The 18137-nt window shown below is 40.3% G+C and overlaps 1 protein-coding gene across 4 annotated transcripts in view; it reads left to right on the forward strand.

Annotated features, from left to right (window-relative positions):
• The first annotated feature begins 8 nt into the window (after positions 1–8).
• Positions 9–18137, forward strand: part of MTRR (5-methyltetrahydrofolate-homocysteine methyltransferase reductase) — a 33801-nt gene continuing 15672 nt past the window's right edge. For 2 of the 4 annotated variants that reach the window (XM_030041666.2, XM_030041670.1), the window contains exons 1-9: positions 12–118; positions 394–582; positions 1015–1150; positions 3870–4062; positions 8482–8635; positions 10684–10801; positions 11887–12259; positions 15228–15350; positions 16999–17152. In XM_030041666.2, coding sequence (XP_029897526.1) covers positions 3919–4062; positions 8482–8635; positions 10684–10801; positions 11887–12259; positions 15228–15350; positions 16999–17152 — 1066 coding nt within the window. In that variant the 5' untranslated portion in view covers positions 12–118; positions 394–582; positions 1015–1150; positions 3870–3918. Of the gene's footprint in view, positions 198–393; positions 583–1014; positions 1151–3869; positions 4063–8481; positions 8636–10683; positions 10802–11886; positions 12260–15227; positions 15351–16998; positions 17153–18137 lie in introns of all 4 variants that reach the window. The other 2 variants (XM_030041667.2, XM_030041668.2) reach the window with 2 other exon arrangements.

Here is an 18137-nt window from a genome sequence, read left to right on the forward strand (position 1 = left end):
TCCTCCTCCTCCTCGCTGTCGCCGGAGGCGCGGCGGAGCGCGGGAGCCGGCTGTGCGCGCCCGGGTCAGAAGCGCGTCCTTCAGCCCGAGTACTGCCGTCCCCGCAGGCCGGCGGCGGGTACGCGCTCTGAGGGACGGCTTGGCGGGAAGCCGGGGGGGACGGGACACACGGCCCGCCTCTCTCTGTGAGGCTTCTGGTGCTGCAGCGGCGTTGAAGGCCGCGGGGCGGGCCCGGCCCTGGCTCCCTGAGATCACCGTCCTTCGGCAGGGGCGGCTCTCGCCGCCTTGGCAGCGGGGTGCCGGTTGGCCCAGCCGCGTTTCTCCGGGCGGGAGGTCAGCCCTGGGCCGCGGAGGGTTCCGCGCTGACGTTTTTTGCGTTTGTCTTGGTCGTAGAGGGAAAGTGATTCTGAGCAAGGCACTGGCTGCTGAAAAAAATGACACCGGAATGGCTTCGTGGCTGTGAAAGCACGGTCCCGCAACCCGGTGTGAGGCCACGCAGAAGCGCGTAAAGCTGCTGCAGAGGTTTCTTGCAGTTTTGTCCTGTCCGTGGCCGCGCAGTTTGACATGATTTTGACAGAGCAGGTACGTGAAGAGCAGGCAGTCTGGCCTTACAGTACAGCTACGTAATTGCTGGGGCCAGCACATCTGGCCCAGCGAAACTGTGCGGCTGGCACTCACAGATGGCTTGTTTGCTCCTACCGTGCGTGGACTTACGGAGCTGATGGACTCCCCGTTAATCTTGTGTGGACTGTTCATCTTTTGAGTTTTCTGACCCCTTGATCAGAGGAGCTATAATTCGAAAAGTCATCCTTAGTTTCATGTTAAGCCCTGGTTTGAGCCAGCGAGTCCTGGGTCGTTTTCCCAGCTTAAACATTGTTTTGCTTTTTGACGTGTGACTGCCAACACATTGACGTGTTAGAGGCTGCTGGCGTGGTAATACTGTTATAAGTTAGAGGGATTCTCTAGAAAGCTGGGTAGTCAAGAATTACCATTTTTTTCCCCTCTTTGTTTCAGTTGAACTCATATCACATAAGTGGAAGTGGCACATTGTCTTTGAAGAGTGTACAGTGCAGCAAAGCAAGAGCAACGTGGACAGTATATTCACCTGAGTGCAAGTGTGTTCCTGGTTTATGATTGTGTTCATCTGCAGGTAGGCATCATTAATTTTCCTTTCTTTTAGCAGGCATCGCTTCATCGGTTTGTGCATGAAGCTCTTCTGGTTGACAACAGGGAGAAGATGCTGTCACAGGGAGAAACTCCTCAGCTTGTGTAGTTTAAATCGAATCAGGATCGAAGGAGTTTATTGATCTATTAATGACATAATTAAGTGTCAGGCAGTTAATTTAACTACTGTTTAATTGGTTAATTGAACTATATATTCAAGATCAATAGCAACAATGCAACAGATACGACACTAGGCACTTATAAAATGTTAATGAATGCCTACAAATATTTAAACAGCCCTCTGTATCTAATTCCAAGGAATTGTCTAGTTGTGGCCTCCCCCCTTCCCGCAAGTACACACTCGCACTGTTACGTACACACACAGTTCCCTCTCTTGGGAGGTATGCATCTCAAGCACGATCCCCTCTTCTGGCCCTGTGGGTTCTTTCATTCACACACACCTTCTGTGCTCTAACTTTTGCGTCTGTGCAGTCTGCTAGTCCACACACCAGTCAGAAAGCTCCCTGCAAGTTCACATACATGCAGCCAAGATGTGGGCAGCTATTTTTTGCACCCTTTATTGTTACTGTACTAGCTGGAGTGGAAGCAGCTCACAGTGTCTTATGGAGAGGCTGCTCTGCCTGACCTAGGCAGAGGTCATGGTGCTGTTAGGGCAACACCTGGTCGTGTCAAACCACATCGTGACTGCTGTTCTTTCTCTTGCCCTCTCCTCTCCCCCTACTATGCCAATTTTCTTGCTTCTCTTGTACATCTTCCTGAGCTGACTCTTGTTTGAAGTCTCTTGGTAATCCCCTGGCCATAATGTTGGCAGCTTATCCCTCAGCTTTTTGTGTATAGAAGGCTTCTGTGCTATGGTGCGGTCCCAGTGGAAAACTGATTATCTTTCTCCCTTTCTGAGGTATAAGAAGGAATGTAGTAATGAAACGCTGCTTCTTCTTTATTGTTTTTCTCTGTTTATAGTCGGGCATTGCCACCTGCTGACAAGAGAACAATTAGGGTGAAAACATAGCACGTGACTAGGATGAATCTGTATTACTACAGGGATCTGAGAGTATTTAAACTGTATTTAAACTATTTCATATGAATCATCATAATTTGCGTGTCATCAAATTTCTTTGTATTTCTTTCGGAAAAGGAGGGTGAAAAATCATTTTGTGGATTGTTTTGGCCTATGCGTCTTCTTCTGTGCACATGCACATGAAGCCAGTTATTTAAATGAATTTATTTAAAATGACTGTTAAGGTAATTATTAATATTTTTAGGTAATATAATGTAATCAAATTAAAGTGAAAACTATAATGGAAAATGTAGTAGAACAAAATACAATGAAAGCCTCAAAATTTTCTAGTAGTTACATTTTTCATGGAATTCATGCGTGGTACAGGCACTGTACTCTTAAGAAGCTATCACTTAGTTTTACCACTTTTGATTTACATGTATGCTATTAAAAAAAAGCCAATTCTAATAGGAGAAACCTTCCACAATACTGTGGGGAAAAATATCATGCCATATCAATAGAGTGCAGTATTCTTACACAGTTGAGCTGTGTTTGTTTTCCCATGAGAGAAACAGGAGAAAGATATGCCTCAAATTACTTAGCCACAGGTTTCCATAAATCAGTGTGTGTGGCTAGGACACTGAATGCTTTCTGTAGCTGAATCTGTGTGGGAGCAATAGGTGAAGTACAGCAAACTGGGCCCAGGCACATGAAAAAAATCTTAAGTTGGGAACTGAAAATTGATCGATTGTAATTCTAGGTATTTGAGTTCTATTGCAGCTCCCTAGCAGCAACAAAATATTGACAGAAGATTGATTTGTAATATATGCATGAGAGACATTCTGCTTGTCTCTCTTATGCACTGCTTCTTGAAGTTGCCTTTACATCTGTTGTGTTCTGTCTGTGTCAAAATCATCAAAGAAAAGTTCTCGCATTCAAACTTCCATGGGACAGGTGAACGGATAAGGATATGCATCTCATTCATCCTACTGCTTGCAAGACTTCATGAGGGAGTGGCATTTTCAGCAGATTTCTCTAAGATGGTTTCTTATTTTTAGGAGAAAAAAACCCAAATAGTCAATTCTGTAGTTGCACTTGTGTAAGAAGCTCCTTTTTGAAATATGAAATGAAAAACAATGTTTGTGTTCTAAAATATAGGCATAATGGACAGTAAAGTGTAAAGGCATTCAGGCAAAAAATACTGATTTCAGAAAAGAAGAAACTGAGAATATTAATTTATCTTTTTTTCTCAGGCATTGTATTTTGACTTCACCAGGTCTATGTTCTGTTTTGTTTTCAAATACATCTCAGAAAAGTGACCAAAGCAGTCACTCACTTAAAGTGGAAAATACAACTCTCGTAATAAAATAGTGTTTCTTTTCATGAAACTAGTTTCTCTATTGTATTGTTTGCAAACTAGATTCTTGATACTGGGCATATTGCAATATTACTGCAAAATCAAGGCAGTACAGCACGTATGACCAATACCACGAGTCCTTCGCAACCTGGCCTACAAAGCTTGGTTGTGAGAAATGGCTTCTCTTCAGAGTAGGTGCCTCATTTCCAAGTTAAACACCAATACTGCTATTCTTTAAAGTATCTCTTTTTAATCTATTAAGCAAAACAAAATCTTGCTGTTCTGCATGCAATAAATTCACTCTTCTTTTTCTTCTTGTTTCCCCTGCAGTGTCTTTATTTAAAAAAAAAAAAAAAAAAAAAGTGCTCTGTTTTGGGAAATGTGCTGTGATTTAAAAAGGAGGTTTCTGCTCCTCTATGCAACACAAAAGGGGCAGGCAAAAGCCATAGCTGAGGAAATACGGGAGCAAGCATGTGCCCGTGGACTTGAAGCTGATATGCACTGTATAAGTGAAATGGACAAGGTGAGATACTCCATGCTGGTTTGAAAAACAGGTATTTAAGAGCTGCATTTTTCTTCATGTGCTTGAGTGGTAGCTGTTAATAATTGTGAAGGCTGAGCACATGCACCCACCTAAAATACACCATCTAGTTTTAAATTTTTGCTGCTTATGAATCAGTAAATTGGACCAATACTCACAAATGCTTACTAGCCAAAGGTACATCTTTCTAGTGATTTTTTTTTTTTATTAGAACAGTAAATGAATATGTCTTTGATCTCTCTTCTAACAACAGTGCAGGGACTTCTTGAAAACTATGTATGTATGCAGTAGTGAATGAATTCAGTATTTACTGGTCAGCTCTCCTGTTTTTAGAAATGACACATTTTTTTTCCCTGTTGTTTTTATGTTGCATTGAGGTCCTGTGTTCTGTTAACTGAGGGCTGCAGCACGACCCTGAGCTTTTGTGGGGTCTTCTTGAGTTACTTAGCATATGCACTCCCTCCAGTTCACACTGGATACACTCAAGTTATGTTGTAGAAAGAAATAAAAAGCTTGGCTGGAGCAAGGAAATGGGTTTTTATTATTTGCTGTTATCGAAGGGTAAGGATCTGAAAACTGTTCGTGTCTGTCTGTAACTAAAAGCAATATGGGCTGTGATTTCCTTCACAAAGTACTTTCAACTGTATGTCCTCAAACAAGAACACTTAAAAACCCAAACAAACGAAACTTGATAGCCTGGTATTTCTTATGAGATGAGCAGAAAATAACACCTAAAAGAGTTTTTTCCGTGCACTTGAAAATGTGAGAAGTTTATAAAAATAATTTAGTTCCTTTTTAGCAAGTTGCTTTCTTGGGGGATACACTACATGTTGGGTAGCTGGACATCTGAATGATGATTTGAATGAATGTTCACCAAGTCTGTAGCGAAGTGTTAAAAAGAGACTTTTATGCAACCAGCAGGGGATGTGAAGATTGTCCTTGTATTCTTCCATTTCATTTGTTCTGCATTTGACAGGTTGGGAGATTAGTTTCAGGAAGGCGGTAGACAGGATATTTCTAGCCCTGTTACTGGCCTGCCACTTGAATAAATCTATTTTGTGAAATTTGGCAAGACAACTCAGAGCTGCGAGTTATTGATGAGGTAGAGAGATGTACTGAATTGAGAATCTGAGAATTGGCCACTGAGGAAAAAAGTAATTTCTGCAGCTTTGTAGATTTCATCACTTAAGCTTTTCCTTAGCCTTCACTGTAAATAAAGGGAACTTCTAGAAGCTTAAGTGTAATTGGGGAGGGGAAGGCAGGGTGGCGTAATGTACTGGAGCAAGAGCTTGCTTGAATCTGGTGGAACCTCTTGTGAAGACCTTCGGGCATGTTAGATCTGAGAGTTTATTCCACAGCAAGCACAGTTCAGAGAGCTGTGTGTGTATACTTTAGGCGAGGAAGTAAGAGGTTTCTGTTTTGTCCGTATTTGTCAGCTGGAAGGCCCATCTTTATGCGGCTGTTGGGTATTTTTCAGACCTTGTCATCACTCAAAAGGGATTGCTGTGAAGGTCTGTGCGTGGAACAGGTGGCTACAGAGTCAATAGTCATAATGTGATCCTGTCGCCATACAAAAATGAATGGTCAAATACCACTCAAGTCTCGGAAACACTGGTGATTTCCAAGTAGTATCTCACCTACACTCTCGTAGGTGAGAAAAGGTCATAAATCTTTGGTTGGTTACTGTGATTGCTTTTTATGCTTGATGAAAGACTGAAATGAAGTGGAAGTGAGGTAGGAGCAGTAAAATAGGAGGCTAAAGGGAGATCATCTTGTGTCACAGTGCATGTAGTCAGCCTTGGATGAGTTGTCTGAATAAGAACATTTGCCATGGTACATACTATTCTGGATAAGACGTATCTGGATGTCTGATCCCATCCTCTTCCTTCAGCACTCATTTGCAGCTTGAGCAGGCTGCTCACTGTACATGGTTGAGGAGTACTTTTGAAGGAAAGAGAAAGAATGGGACAAAGATGTAACACTAAGGATATAGGAAGAAGTGGAAGGGAGAGTAAAAAACTATGTAATTGTGTAAGGTTCTTGTTGGTCTAGTGATATATCAGACCTCCCAGTAGTTGACACAAATTAGTGCAGGACCTCTGTCGCCAAACTTTTGGCTTCCAAAAGGTCCTTAACTTTGCAGAAGAGAATGTGCAGCGGAGCAAGCAAGAATTTAGTGAACTAATCATACCTCTGTTCTAATACACCACTTTTTACTTTGTGAGCTTGTATCTTTTTTTTCCTTTTTTTTTTTTTTAATGGAACACAATTTAATGTAAATTTTTATGTGACACCCATAGACCCTTGCTTTTTTTACTTGAAGAATTTACTTTTCTTTGCAAATGCAGCAGTCACCTGTGACAATGCACTGCAGAAGCTGTTTTATTTGTACTTACCAAATCAGCTGTGGAAGTTTTGAAAATCTGGGTTACTGCAACAGGAATCTTAGGGCCTTTTTTTGCACAACTTAGAGTTCAGTTTTGGAAGTCTCGGGAATTTGTGGGTACTTGGAGTTCACCTGAACTTGTGAAAGACAAAACCTCATTTTGGAACATCCCTGGACCACAACTCACTGAAGTCTGGCAAAGTACTTGGGGATTATCCTTGCATGCTTACTCTCTTCTCTTGTACTTCTCTAGCCACCTGCTATTGGCCACTGTCAGAGGCAGGACACAGTTCCAGATGGTAATTTGAGTTGCTCCATGCAACTGCTTTTAGGTTCTTCAGGAAGGTTTTGGAAAAAATGACAACAGCAAAACCCCTTGATACTCTGTTTCTTTGTACGCCTAACCTTTTTGGATTGTAGGTGTAAGGGGTAACTTTTTACATGGCTTGAGGAGGGGATAAGGTTTGGGTGATTTATTGAGTGAAGTGTTTAGAACATAACTCCTCAAACTCTGAAGTTTTGAATTGCAGTCCTGAAACTGCTTGAAATGAAATGTAGCATCTTTTGCAATCTTTATTTATACTTTCTCATGACCCTACTGTTTTATTAATCTTGGAATGCTGGGAGAGAGTTTAAACTGAAACCCATAGGGAGCAGTAAAAGGAGCTTGGGCTGCTTATTGTGACAAAAAGGAGGCTACGAAGTGACCTGATAGCAGCCTACTTGAGCCAAACTCTTCCTGGCAGCAGAAGACTGTATAACAGGAGGCAAAATCCACTGAGTGCGGTCTGATAAGCTCAGATTTGACACTAGTGGAGAAGTTCTTCTGGGTGGAAGAGGCTGCCCAGAAAAGTGGAACCTCTACCCTTAGAAGTTTTCAAAATTCAGCCAGAGCCATAGCTGACCTAATGCAGCGTTGGCAGTTAGTCCCACTCGGAGCATGGGGTGGGACTGGGTGACTTCCAGAGGTCACTCCCAAACAAGGTGGCTGTGATCCTGCGGAGCTGGGTTTCACATAGGTCGCTCACTGTCTGTGTAATTCAAAGCCTGTAGCCCGCAGGGGTGCTTTGGAAGAGCGCGTTGTGTGGGTGACCTGACACACGGCACGCGAGCACGGTGCTGCAGCCCACCATTGGTGGAAAGCTGGAAGAATCAAAGAAACAGAATACTTTTTACTTGAGAAGTAATAAATGGTTGCACGAGACCTGAATTTATGGAACTGATGCACAATCCCAAATACAGGCAGTTCTTGTCGACCTGGCATAACGGGAGTAGTCCCCCTAAAACCGTGGGAAATATGGAAGGTTGGTATTAGCAAAGGGGAGAGAAATGAACTGGGGGCAGGGGGAAGGGGCCAGAATGGATCAGACTGTAGAGCACAGTGACTATTCAGAGCTACCTTGGTTCCCCCAAAACACGGGTTTTTTTGTGGCAAAGACAGATGTAGCATGGAAGTTAACAGACAGAACCAAGTGATCCCTAATGGAACTTAAAAACGATCCCCACAGTTTGTATGGCCACACCCCAGTCTTCTGTGTGAAATTATCAGGATGATGGCTAACTGTGATTGTGATTGTATATACAAAAATACTTTTTCCACTTGACAAAGCAAATACCGTTGGAGTTGTGTATTTAAGCTGCCTGAGTGCAGTTGCAAAGTATTCTTTGCGTGTGTACTAGCCTGCTCAAAATGCTGCCCCTCGGCATTTGTGCATGGGATCATAGCATAATTCAGTTCGGAAGGGACTTCGTGAGGTCATCTCGCAGCGTGGTCAGCTGAGGTCAGAGCAGGTTCCTCAGGGCTTTACCCTATCTGGTCTTAAAAACTCCAACCAAGATTGTAAGTTGCATCCCCAAAATGACTTGTAATTCCTTGAAAGTCTTTCTGTGGTTTAATACAGGTAAGGTGAGATTAAACATTTACCTTTGGGAAAAGGAAGGGTGGAAGATAATATCTAAGGCCACAAATAGGTATCAAATGGCACCTTGTAACTTACTTGTTCTATTATTTGTAGTATAACCTGGAAACAGAAAAGGATCCTGTAGTTATTGTTATTTCCACTACCGGTACTGGAGACCCACCAGACACTGCCCGCAAGTTTGTAAAGAAAATTCAAGACACGACCTTGCCACCTGATCATTTTGCACATCTCCAGTATGGATTGCTAGGTGATTTAGTATTTTCTATATTATTGCAGCACTTGTCTATCCGTGAATAATTTTTGTATTTTTTCCTTGTGAATAGATTGTTTGGGGTTTTTTAAGTGCTTATAAAACATTTATTTTTATAAGGTAAACAGCTTTTTGTGTAATGTCCTCTATGGGCAGTAAAGGAAAAGTGTCACAGAAGTTATCTGAATGTAAGCTACAAATTTAATTTTTTTATAGTTTAATTTTCTTTGCATAAACATATGATATAAGCTATCTATAATTGTTGAAGTTTTAATTTCATGTTAAGTCTCTATGGTCTACATGAGTTTACTTGACTCTGTGAGTAATTGGGCATTTTTCTATACAGAGGGAAAAGCAGTATAAAATGTTCTTAAAAAATAATGTTTTAAGATCATCCCATCCCTTTAAATTTGCAATAATTTTTTTTAATTTTGAAGGTCATACTCATCAATAGAAGGAACGTAACTTCAGGTTAAAGATTGATACACAAAATACAGATTTGGCAAAATGCATCTGATATATCTTGAGCTGATGGTAAGGTCAGCTTGTTGAGTTTTCAGGTTGTGTTTAAACAAACTCCAGAAACTTCTATTTGAACCTAGGTTATTTTTGCCTGACAAGTTTAAGTTGATAGGTAGGAGTGAGGAAACGTCTAGATTTCTAGTGAGGAAAGTACCCCCTAGAAGGAAGTTTCTAGTGGATATATAATGTGGAAGTCTGAAATATATGCATCCTAATCATGTAACATTTTGAAAAGATGTTATGCTATTGCCAAGTTATACATTACAGTTTGTGAAATGGTTAGGTTTTTCATAGCTGACTGAATGCATATGTGCATATGCATCTATGAATATAAGCATTGTATTAATACTTATTTTTGTTGTAGCAGATATTACAGTATCTAAGTTTTAACATGTTTTGCAATTCTAGTCTAAAAAGTTATGTCTTAAAATACATTCATGGTATCCATTTCACCTTGTCCAATGAAGTGTTCACTTTAAGTACCGTCCTTGAGAGGGAGCAGAAGTCTTTAAAAAAAAAAAAGAAAAAGACAAAATAGGCTGTTATAAAGGAGAAAGGAATAGTCCATTGTTAGGTGGGGATAATAAGGATCTAGTGGTTTGAAATTGCACACAAGAAAGGGTCAGGCTGTGAAAAATTTTCATAGTTAGGATAGTGAAACAGTGGTGTGGATTACTTACAGAATTTGTGAAGACTGCCTGACCAGTGGTCTTTGGGATTGTTAGATAAGCATCTGTTACGGATGAGGTGTGTGTTGTTGATCACTTTAAGGGTGAGATCTTTAGCTGAGAACTTAAAATCTCAGGTCCTCCATGAACATACGTCCTGAGTCCACTGACTGTTTAACTGATAACAAAGAGCATCTTCTTCTAACAGAACATCTTCATGACTGTTAAAGGGCAGAAAACCCAGTGCAGTGAAAATAAGATCTACAAAGAAATCTCTGATTTCTGGGGAGGAGGATGTTGGACCAGATTCCCTTATGCATGTTTTCCTACATTTGTTACTTCATATTGTTTAAAATCACTCCTATGTTTGATTAATTTTTTTCAAGGTTCCAATATTTTTTAATTACTTTTAATACTCTCTCCCTTATGTTGTTGACATATATTAACAATTTTAACCTGACGGTGAGAGAATTTCTTTTGGTAATTCTCATACAGTTTATCAGTTTCACTCTTTTTAATTATTTCAATTCCTTAAATTTTTCCTATAAGAGTGGTTTTGTATTTTTTAAGAGCCTCAAACTAAAGCAACATTATTCTTAAATGTGAAATACTGAAAGCAAAGTGTTTTCAGAGAAATTCTGTGTCTTACATTTGTTACATTTTTCAGCTCTACTTTGGGACAAACACAATTTTTTTTTTTGAAGGTCATAAAAGTGTCCTGGTAATATGCATTTTGCTATATCAGATTCTTCTGTTTGCCTGCAGGAAAATCCTGTATTGTCTTTGCAGATCTTTGTCTGTGTAGCCTGGGTGGCTGGCTGATTGACACGATTCCTCTTTTCTTGAATTTGCTAGGTCTGGGAGATTCAGAGTACACGTTCTTTTGTAATGGTGGAAAGACAGTAGACCGACGACTTCAGGAACTTGGTGCCCAGCACTTCTATGACACAGGATTAGCAGATGATTGTGTAGGGTAAGAGCTGAATGAGTTTGGATTTTATTTGTTCAAGATGCAATAATTACATGTGAATTTGGCTAAACGTTCTGAACTCATTGAAATCAGTTGAACCTGAATACTCAGCACCTCGTAGGAATGAGTCCTGTCTGAACACAGTATGCCTTTTCAATCTCAATTGCCATTAAATAAAACTCCATTTTTAAAGTGTAAGCAAAATTCTGTAATGCCTGGAAAAATGGAAGGTATTTAGCAGGTTTAGAAATTAAGTAATTCGGAATAAGTGGAGGGGTTTAAAAATGTAGTCTGTTTACTGAAGCAAATAAAAATAAATCCAGTTCCCAGTATGTGTGGTACTGGGTTGTGGGATCTCTTTCTACATACACATCAGACTTTTATCTGAGCTCACATCTTGCAGTGGAGCTGCTTTAGGCAAACCCTACAATGTTTTTTAATTTTTTTCTCTCTTCTGTAAAACATCCTTTTTTTTTTTTTTTTTTTTCTTTAATCACTGCAGAGGAATTATTTAAGAAGGTTTTTTCGATTGCTGTAGAGGAATTATATAAGAAAACAACTCCCTTCCTCTTCTGTTGTTCTTTCCGGCCGGTAGGCTGCAGTCTTGGCTTACTTATTTTGAACTGCAGATTATATCAGTTCTGTACATGATGATGCAAGACAGTTGAACACAAACATTGCCATAACCATAAAACTTATATCTTGTGTTCTAAAATAATAAAAATGGACCGTTAGTGTAAGCTATGATGTTGCTGTTGCACAGTGAAAAGTTGCATATTTTGCTACCATCTCTTCAACTTCCTGCCATAAAGTTCAGCATAAGAAATAAAAATGAGAAACTGGAAGAAAAGCAAGGCTGTTATACATTTTAGACTTCATAAATTTACATAGTGGTAATAACTAAATGAAAATATTTTCTTAACAAAAAAGTCATCTTGGCAACAGCTGCAGATATATATTAAAAATGGAAAATGAAGAGAGTTTTTAGCTTGTGTGGTCTTTTCATTATTTGTAAATTAACAGTCCAGTAAGTCACAGTAATTCATCCATTCCTTTCTTCTTTGTTTTTTTTCTACCTCCCTTCCCAGTTTGGAAATAGTGGTTGATCCTTGGATTGATGGACTTTGGCTTGCCCTCAAGGAAGCATTTCTACTGCAGAAAGAAAAAGAAGGCATGAGCAGTGTTGTCTATGCTGTTTCTAGCTCGCTCTCTGCAGCCCTGCATGGTGTAGATGAAATAAACTTAAGCTCAGAAGTACAGAACTTGAAGCTAGAAGATGAGGGAGCGAGGAGTTCTGATGTTCTGTCACAGAAACTGGTTGACATCAATCTTGTGGCTTCAACTAGAGACACTGAACCTTCACTTGTTCATTCTGTCCCTCCTGTCTCTCAGTCTGCTCTTAATATTCCTGCCTTGCCACCAGAATATATAGAGGTGCAGTTTCAGGACACCCATGGTGAGGTAAGGACTTCACTTTGAATGATGAAACCCTCCAGCTCTGGTAGGAGCATGAGTGTATACTCCTACATACGGCTCAAAAGAGCAGGTGGATACTTATATAAAGGAGATACGTCCCCGAATGCAGGAGGGTTTTGAATTGTAAGTGAAAGATCCTTTTATATTGTGAAAATGTAGTTACCACCATATGAGTTATGGACGCTTATGTCAAGGTACAATTTAGCTAAATAATAATTTGGCATTGCAGTGCCAGGGATGGAAGAATTAAATCCTCAGTGGCTTATGTTAGGACGGTGAAAACCTCTTCCTGTAGTAAGGAGTATAGCACAATTTCTGTTCAAATTTTTAGAACTTTCAGAATGCCTTAAGAGGGTGTAAAATTGCTCAAAAACTTGCTGCATATTTAATAACAGAGAAACTTGTCATTGTAAGAACATGATCCTAATTCTACTATTGGAAATGGAAGATGAACTGTAGATCAAAAGCCAGCGTGCTTTTCCTGTGAAGCCATGTTGAACAAAGACCTGCTGTACAACGAGAAGAATTAGCATGAACTGGGAATCATCTCCAGTTGGCATATTTAGTGTTCAAAATGAACTGGAAAGCGTGACTCAAACTTTTCTGGTTGCCTGCCAAGGGGCAGACATTTTAGTTATCTGTGCGAGGGAGTAGTGAGGTCTGGCTGCTCTTTAAATGACAGGGAGCCAGGAGCCGAGCATGGTAAAAAAGCCAGCCCCATCTCCCGATACCCAAGCGACACAAACAAGGAGATGGTAGCCAGGATCAGCCAAGAGTGCAGATCATCAGGCAGGTTTGTGGAAGGGAAGCAGGTCTGGGGCCACGCTGGGAAGTCGGTTTGTAGATCCAGGCTCGGATCAACAGGATCTGTGGCCAGCCGTGGGCATGGTTGTGTCTGAGCTGCCGGCAGTGCTCCTGTGATGTGGCTCGGGCAGGGACTGAAGACCCAGGGCTGAGCTGAGATGGGGCTCCTGCGCCTGGAAGCAGAGCTGGGGGTGGACTCCTCTGGTGAGGCTGGTCAGGACCATGAAAGCCCATTAGTATCCTCAGGGCCCTGACACTCTCTCGGTTGAGAATATCAACGGTAATGCGGAGAGAACCACTTAGTCTAGCTAATATAATTATGTAAGAGCGTGTGAATTTAAACACTGGATAATTTTGCTTTTCTTTTAAACCTCATATTGTGGTTGGTTTTGCTCAGGTTGTTGAATCAAATCATCCAAGTTATTGAAACAAAGATTTATGATTTAGAGGTACTCTTTGATTAAAGACTAAAACCGGGATTGAAAGTGGTGTTAAAGTGGTTAAAAGAGCCCATTTTCTTATTTTAAAGTCATAGCATATATTCAGGCTGATCTCTGAAATAACTGATCAGGTTCTAATATTGATGCCTTAACTGTTCTGTAAATAGAAAAAAAGTAAATTTTGCTTTCAAACAGCAAATTGAAAAAGCTGGATCTGCTAACCTGGTATTGAGCAACAGATCAGAGATTATAGTTCAGATTTCAGGTATAAAGCTGGATGATTGGCTTGAGCCTTGGAAAGAACCAAATCCAGGTTTGGTTTTTTTCCTTTGGCACTATTTTTGACATAGTTGGCTAGACCTTGTCAACAAATAGGTGCGATGCATCCTACTTGTAAAAACAAACATGACCCTACAATTCATGTCCTTTTCCGGTATCTCGCACTGCAACAACCATGGGTATTTTTTGCCAAGCACAGCTGAAGTTGGCTTGTTTTGAAATCCATCAGCTTGAGGTTTGGCTATTGCCAAAGAGAGTCTCCCTGCCATTTAAAGAAGTCTGGGTACACGGTCTCTCTAGCTACTTATATGATCTATGCCCTGGGCTGTTGAGCCTCAGGGTTGAATTAACAAGCTCCTGCTTATTACTAAGCAAAGCAGTAACAGCCTGGATCTTAAGCCTTTGTCGCAAGTGTGAGATAATATAATTTAGCTTAAAAATCTTCATCTCACTATGCCTTGAACTTGCCTTGGAGGGAATATGAATGTAGACAGTTATCACAGTCCAGCTGATGCACAATAACTTGATACAGCCCAAGCTGTTAATCACCATGTCAAAATTTTAAGAGAATCGTAAAACTTCTAACTGTTGGTCTCAAGTGGTTCTCCTGTCTACTTTTTATAAAAATAGGAAATCTTAAGATTAACCAATATTTTCTTATTGGTAGAATAATTCCTTTCCATTTGACAGAGTATTGTTATGGACATTTGGTATCTCTCCCACCGCTTTTCATTTTTGTCTGTATTGATCTTAAATGAAGCTTGCTGACAATAGTGATGGAGAAATGAGGGCTGTAGTCTGATCTTCAAGTGACAGCCATTGACAGAGGTGGTCTGGACTTATTCTTGGGGCACGTTTTCACGTGTGTAGAAATGTTGTGGCATAGCATGATGCTGTTTTGTAGTGTGGAGTTTGCTGATTAGCTCTAAATTGAACTGTAGGTTTTAAAATTCCTCTTATAAATTGCCTGTAATAATAGCCCCATCTGTACCCCAAAGTCTTAATCTGTAAATCTGCAATGATGTTTTTAAATAGCTTTTGTTCGTACTTCTTATGTCTGTTCCGTACACCTAGTAATCCTTTAATTAGGCAGGAATTTGGGGGGTTTTAACATAAATGCCATTCTCTAATTGGCTATTTTCAAGGCAGCTCTTGAAAAAGGAAACAGCTAGCTGCATTTGATAGTCGTTTAGGCCCATTAGACTGTTCAAGCCTACTGACTTTTTGTAGTTGAATAGATGCCTGTTACTGCTTGGATGTGATTTTTAAAAACGTAGAGCAAAACACTCTGTGTATATAGAAGATTCATGTTTTTCCTTACTGTTTTGATTTGTTTTCTAAGATTGTTTCAAAAAAATTGTACCAACACTAATTCCTGTATGTCATAGTAAGCTGTCACGTATTTTTAGTTTTCATGTCCTCTTTTTCAGAATCCACATCTGTCCTCACTGATTTCAGAGGGAACAACCTTTGAAGTGCCAGTTACAAAAGCAGTTCAGCTCACTAGAGAAGATGCAATAAAAACTGCATTGCTCTTAGAACTTGATATTGCAGTAAGTTAGTGATGGCTTTTTCTTTAGTGGGTTAAAATAAAGGGTGAAATGCATGTGTGTTATGTATAGTACATAACTGGGGGGAAAATGATTTATTTGACTGTCTAAAAAGAAAAAATAATTCCCTATACAACAGGATGTCAGCTTAGGCTGATCCATTTTGTAAATGCAAAGCTTGATTTGTTCACTGAAAGGTATGACTCCCTGGAAGTCAAAGCAGAAATGAAGTGTCAGATTAATTTCTTTGTTGTTCCATGGATATTGTTTTGGCTGAAAGACCTTTTTGAAGGGAATTTGCAGTGGAGAAGGGCAGACAGGGAATACTGAAAATGAATAATCTTTTAGTTTGTAAGTATACAATTTAGGAAATATTCAGAAACTATGTAGTAAATTGTGACTATTCTTTGCGGTGGGTAGTCTACACAAGTAATAATTTGACTAGTATGATCAAGTGGTAAGAATCGTTAGGTCTTGAGCACTATTTCTACCTCTCTCATTCATTTGCTCTGACTTGTTAACATACTCAGACTGTCAACCTCTGTTACCCTAGATGTAAAACCTGATTTAGTTTATTCAGGGAAGATCATATTTTGTATACTGGTTTGAAGATGAAAGACAGAGAATGCTTGATATTACTTTACAAGAAATCTTTGAAAGGAAAATATGTTGCTTTTGAGCGGTTTTCCAAATTTGTAGAATTATGCCTTTGGGATATTGTGATTTTTGACAGGAACTTTTATTGAGCTCTGTTAGCCTAATCTGTGTTCCATGGGACATCTCTAAATCTCAGTTATAAATAAAGTCTACTAAGTTTTGAGCAAGTGAGTCTCTGAGATGACATGGTTTTTTGCATGTATTTGTATGTATACATATGTCCTGCCATCAGCACGCACTGAAAATTTGAACATTTTGTGTCCTTTTTTCCTCACACTCTCAACGGCCTGTGTATGCAAGTCACCTCACCTGATGCATAAGGGAAACATAATGATGCAAGTATAATTCTGTATGTTTCTGTAACAGGCAAAAGCTTGAGTAGGGTTTTAGCAGTTGGGCACAAGAACCTCAGGCAACTAAGTAAGAATCCAGGTCTTAAGATCTGAGACGCCTTTTAATTTTCACTGTGCTCTTCCCTTGCTGTTGTACTTTTTTAGCTCCAGAAAATAAAAACAGTTGGGGTCATTTCAGTCGCAGTTCATCAAATAGTTTAACCAGCATATTTTCTTTTAGTGATAATGTGTCTCAATACAAAGTTGCATTAATTATGAGGACTTCATTCCTCTGCTCTTCTCAAACCAGAAGACAAAGTACATCAGTAATTAATGATCTGGGCTGATTATATAAGACATCCTGTTAATACATATTTATTTTCCTTCTGTTTAGGCTGATCAGCAGTTCTTACTAAAAAGTGTTCAAATATTTAAACCAGATAAGGAAAGATTTTTCTAATTAGTAAGGTTAAACCTGAAAAGAAAACACGAGTATTTAGTTTCTGATGTGATCCAAACAGCAGAGCACTAGTACAGAGTAAAAGAACACAGGACTTCATGTGACTGCGATAGTAGGAAGATTGCTGCTGTTAGGAATGGGGATGCTGTTGGCCGTGGTTTATGATACAATTTAATAGACATGATCTCATATTTTAAAACAGGATACAGTCTTTGACTACCAGCCTGGAGATGCCTTCTGTGTAATATGTCCCAACAACATCAGTGAGGTGGAAGAACTTCTTCAAATCTTGGGACTTTCTGAAAAAGGAGAGTACTTCATTTGTGTAAAGGTTAAGCAGGGCACTAAAAAGAAAGGTATGGTGTGATGCACTGCTCATGAACAAATGCTCCTTTCTGTGTTGGTAGTAATTGGTATGCATACTTTTGAACATTTTTGTCTTTAATATTGGGACACAGCTGCCATTTCATGGAGGCATGTTGGAAGTCACAGAGATGTGTTAAAAACAAGAGGACACACAGAATGCTGCTGCTGGTTTTACTATAGATGAGTTAGCTTCTGACTGGGCACTGGAGCCTAGCATTGGTGTTCATCCATCTCATTCTTCCTCTGTGCTCCTTTATGTTTATGGAGATGAGTCTTTAATCACATAAACCAGCAATCCCCCACTTGAAAGTAAAACCCCTCCTTACACAGCACTTCATATCAATCTGTTTTACATCCCAAGAGGGCCACAATCCTGAAGCAGAAGACTTAGGGGCTTGTAGGTCTATGTGGTTCTGTTCTGCTGAGTCTTATGATCCCGCACCTCAGAAAGGGTAGCTGCAGGTTCAAGGTATGCCCATGTACTGCCAGCTGGGCCTGTGAGAATTACTCTTCTCTTGCCTTGCAATTGGTGTCTTAATGGTGCTGTTGAGTTGTGCCTTTAGTTCTGCAGGATGGGGTAGGGCTCTTTGTTGTTTTAGTCTATGGGTGAAGCAGTTCCCATGGCGAGATTCCCTGCATCATTGAGGGCAACACAGGTTGTCCCTTAAGTGTGAGGTGTAAATGGACCCCTGTTTTTGGACTTGCCGAGTAACTCAATTGTTAATGAGGTGAGTTTACATGACAGGCCATGTGGTAACATCATATGGGATGTCTAGGCCCAGCTCATCCCCATCCTTGATCCCCACTCCAGTAACTAACCTCTGCTGGGAGGGGTCACCGGGTAGATTTGGTGCAGAGCCAGTATCAGTTACAGCCTGGTCCCTGCACTGGGAATGAGCCCAGTGTCTGCAGAGCTGGTCTGGCCGTTACCCAGCCCCACTGTGCTGAACCCCCTCCCTCTGCACCCCCCTCTTG

Source organism: Aquila chrysaetos, chromosome 18, assembly GCF_900496995.4.
Source record: "Aquila chrysaetos chrysaetos chromosome 18, bAquChr1.4, whole genome shotgun sequence".
Lineage (NCBI taxonomy): Eukaryota > Metazoa > Chordata > Aves > Accipitriformes > Accipitridae > Aquila > Aquila chrysaetos.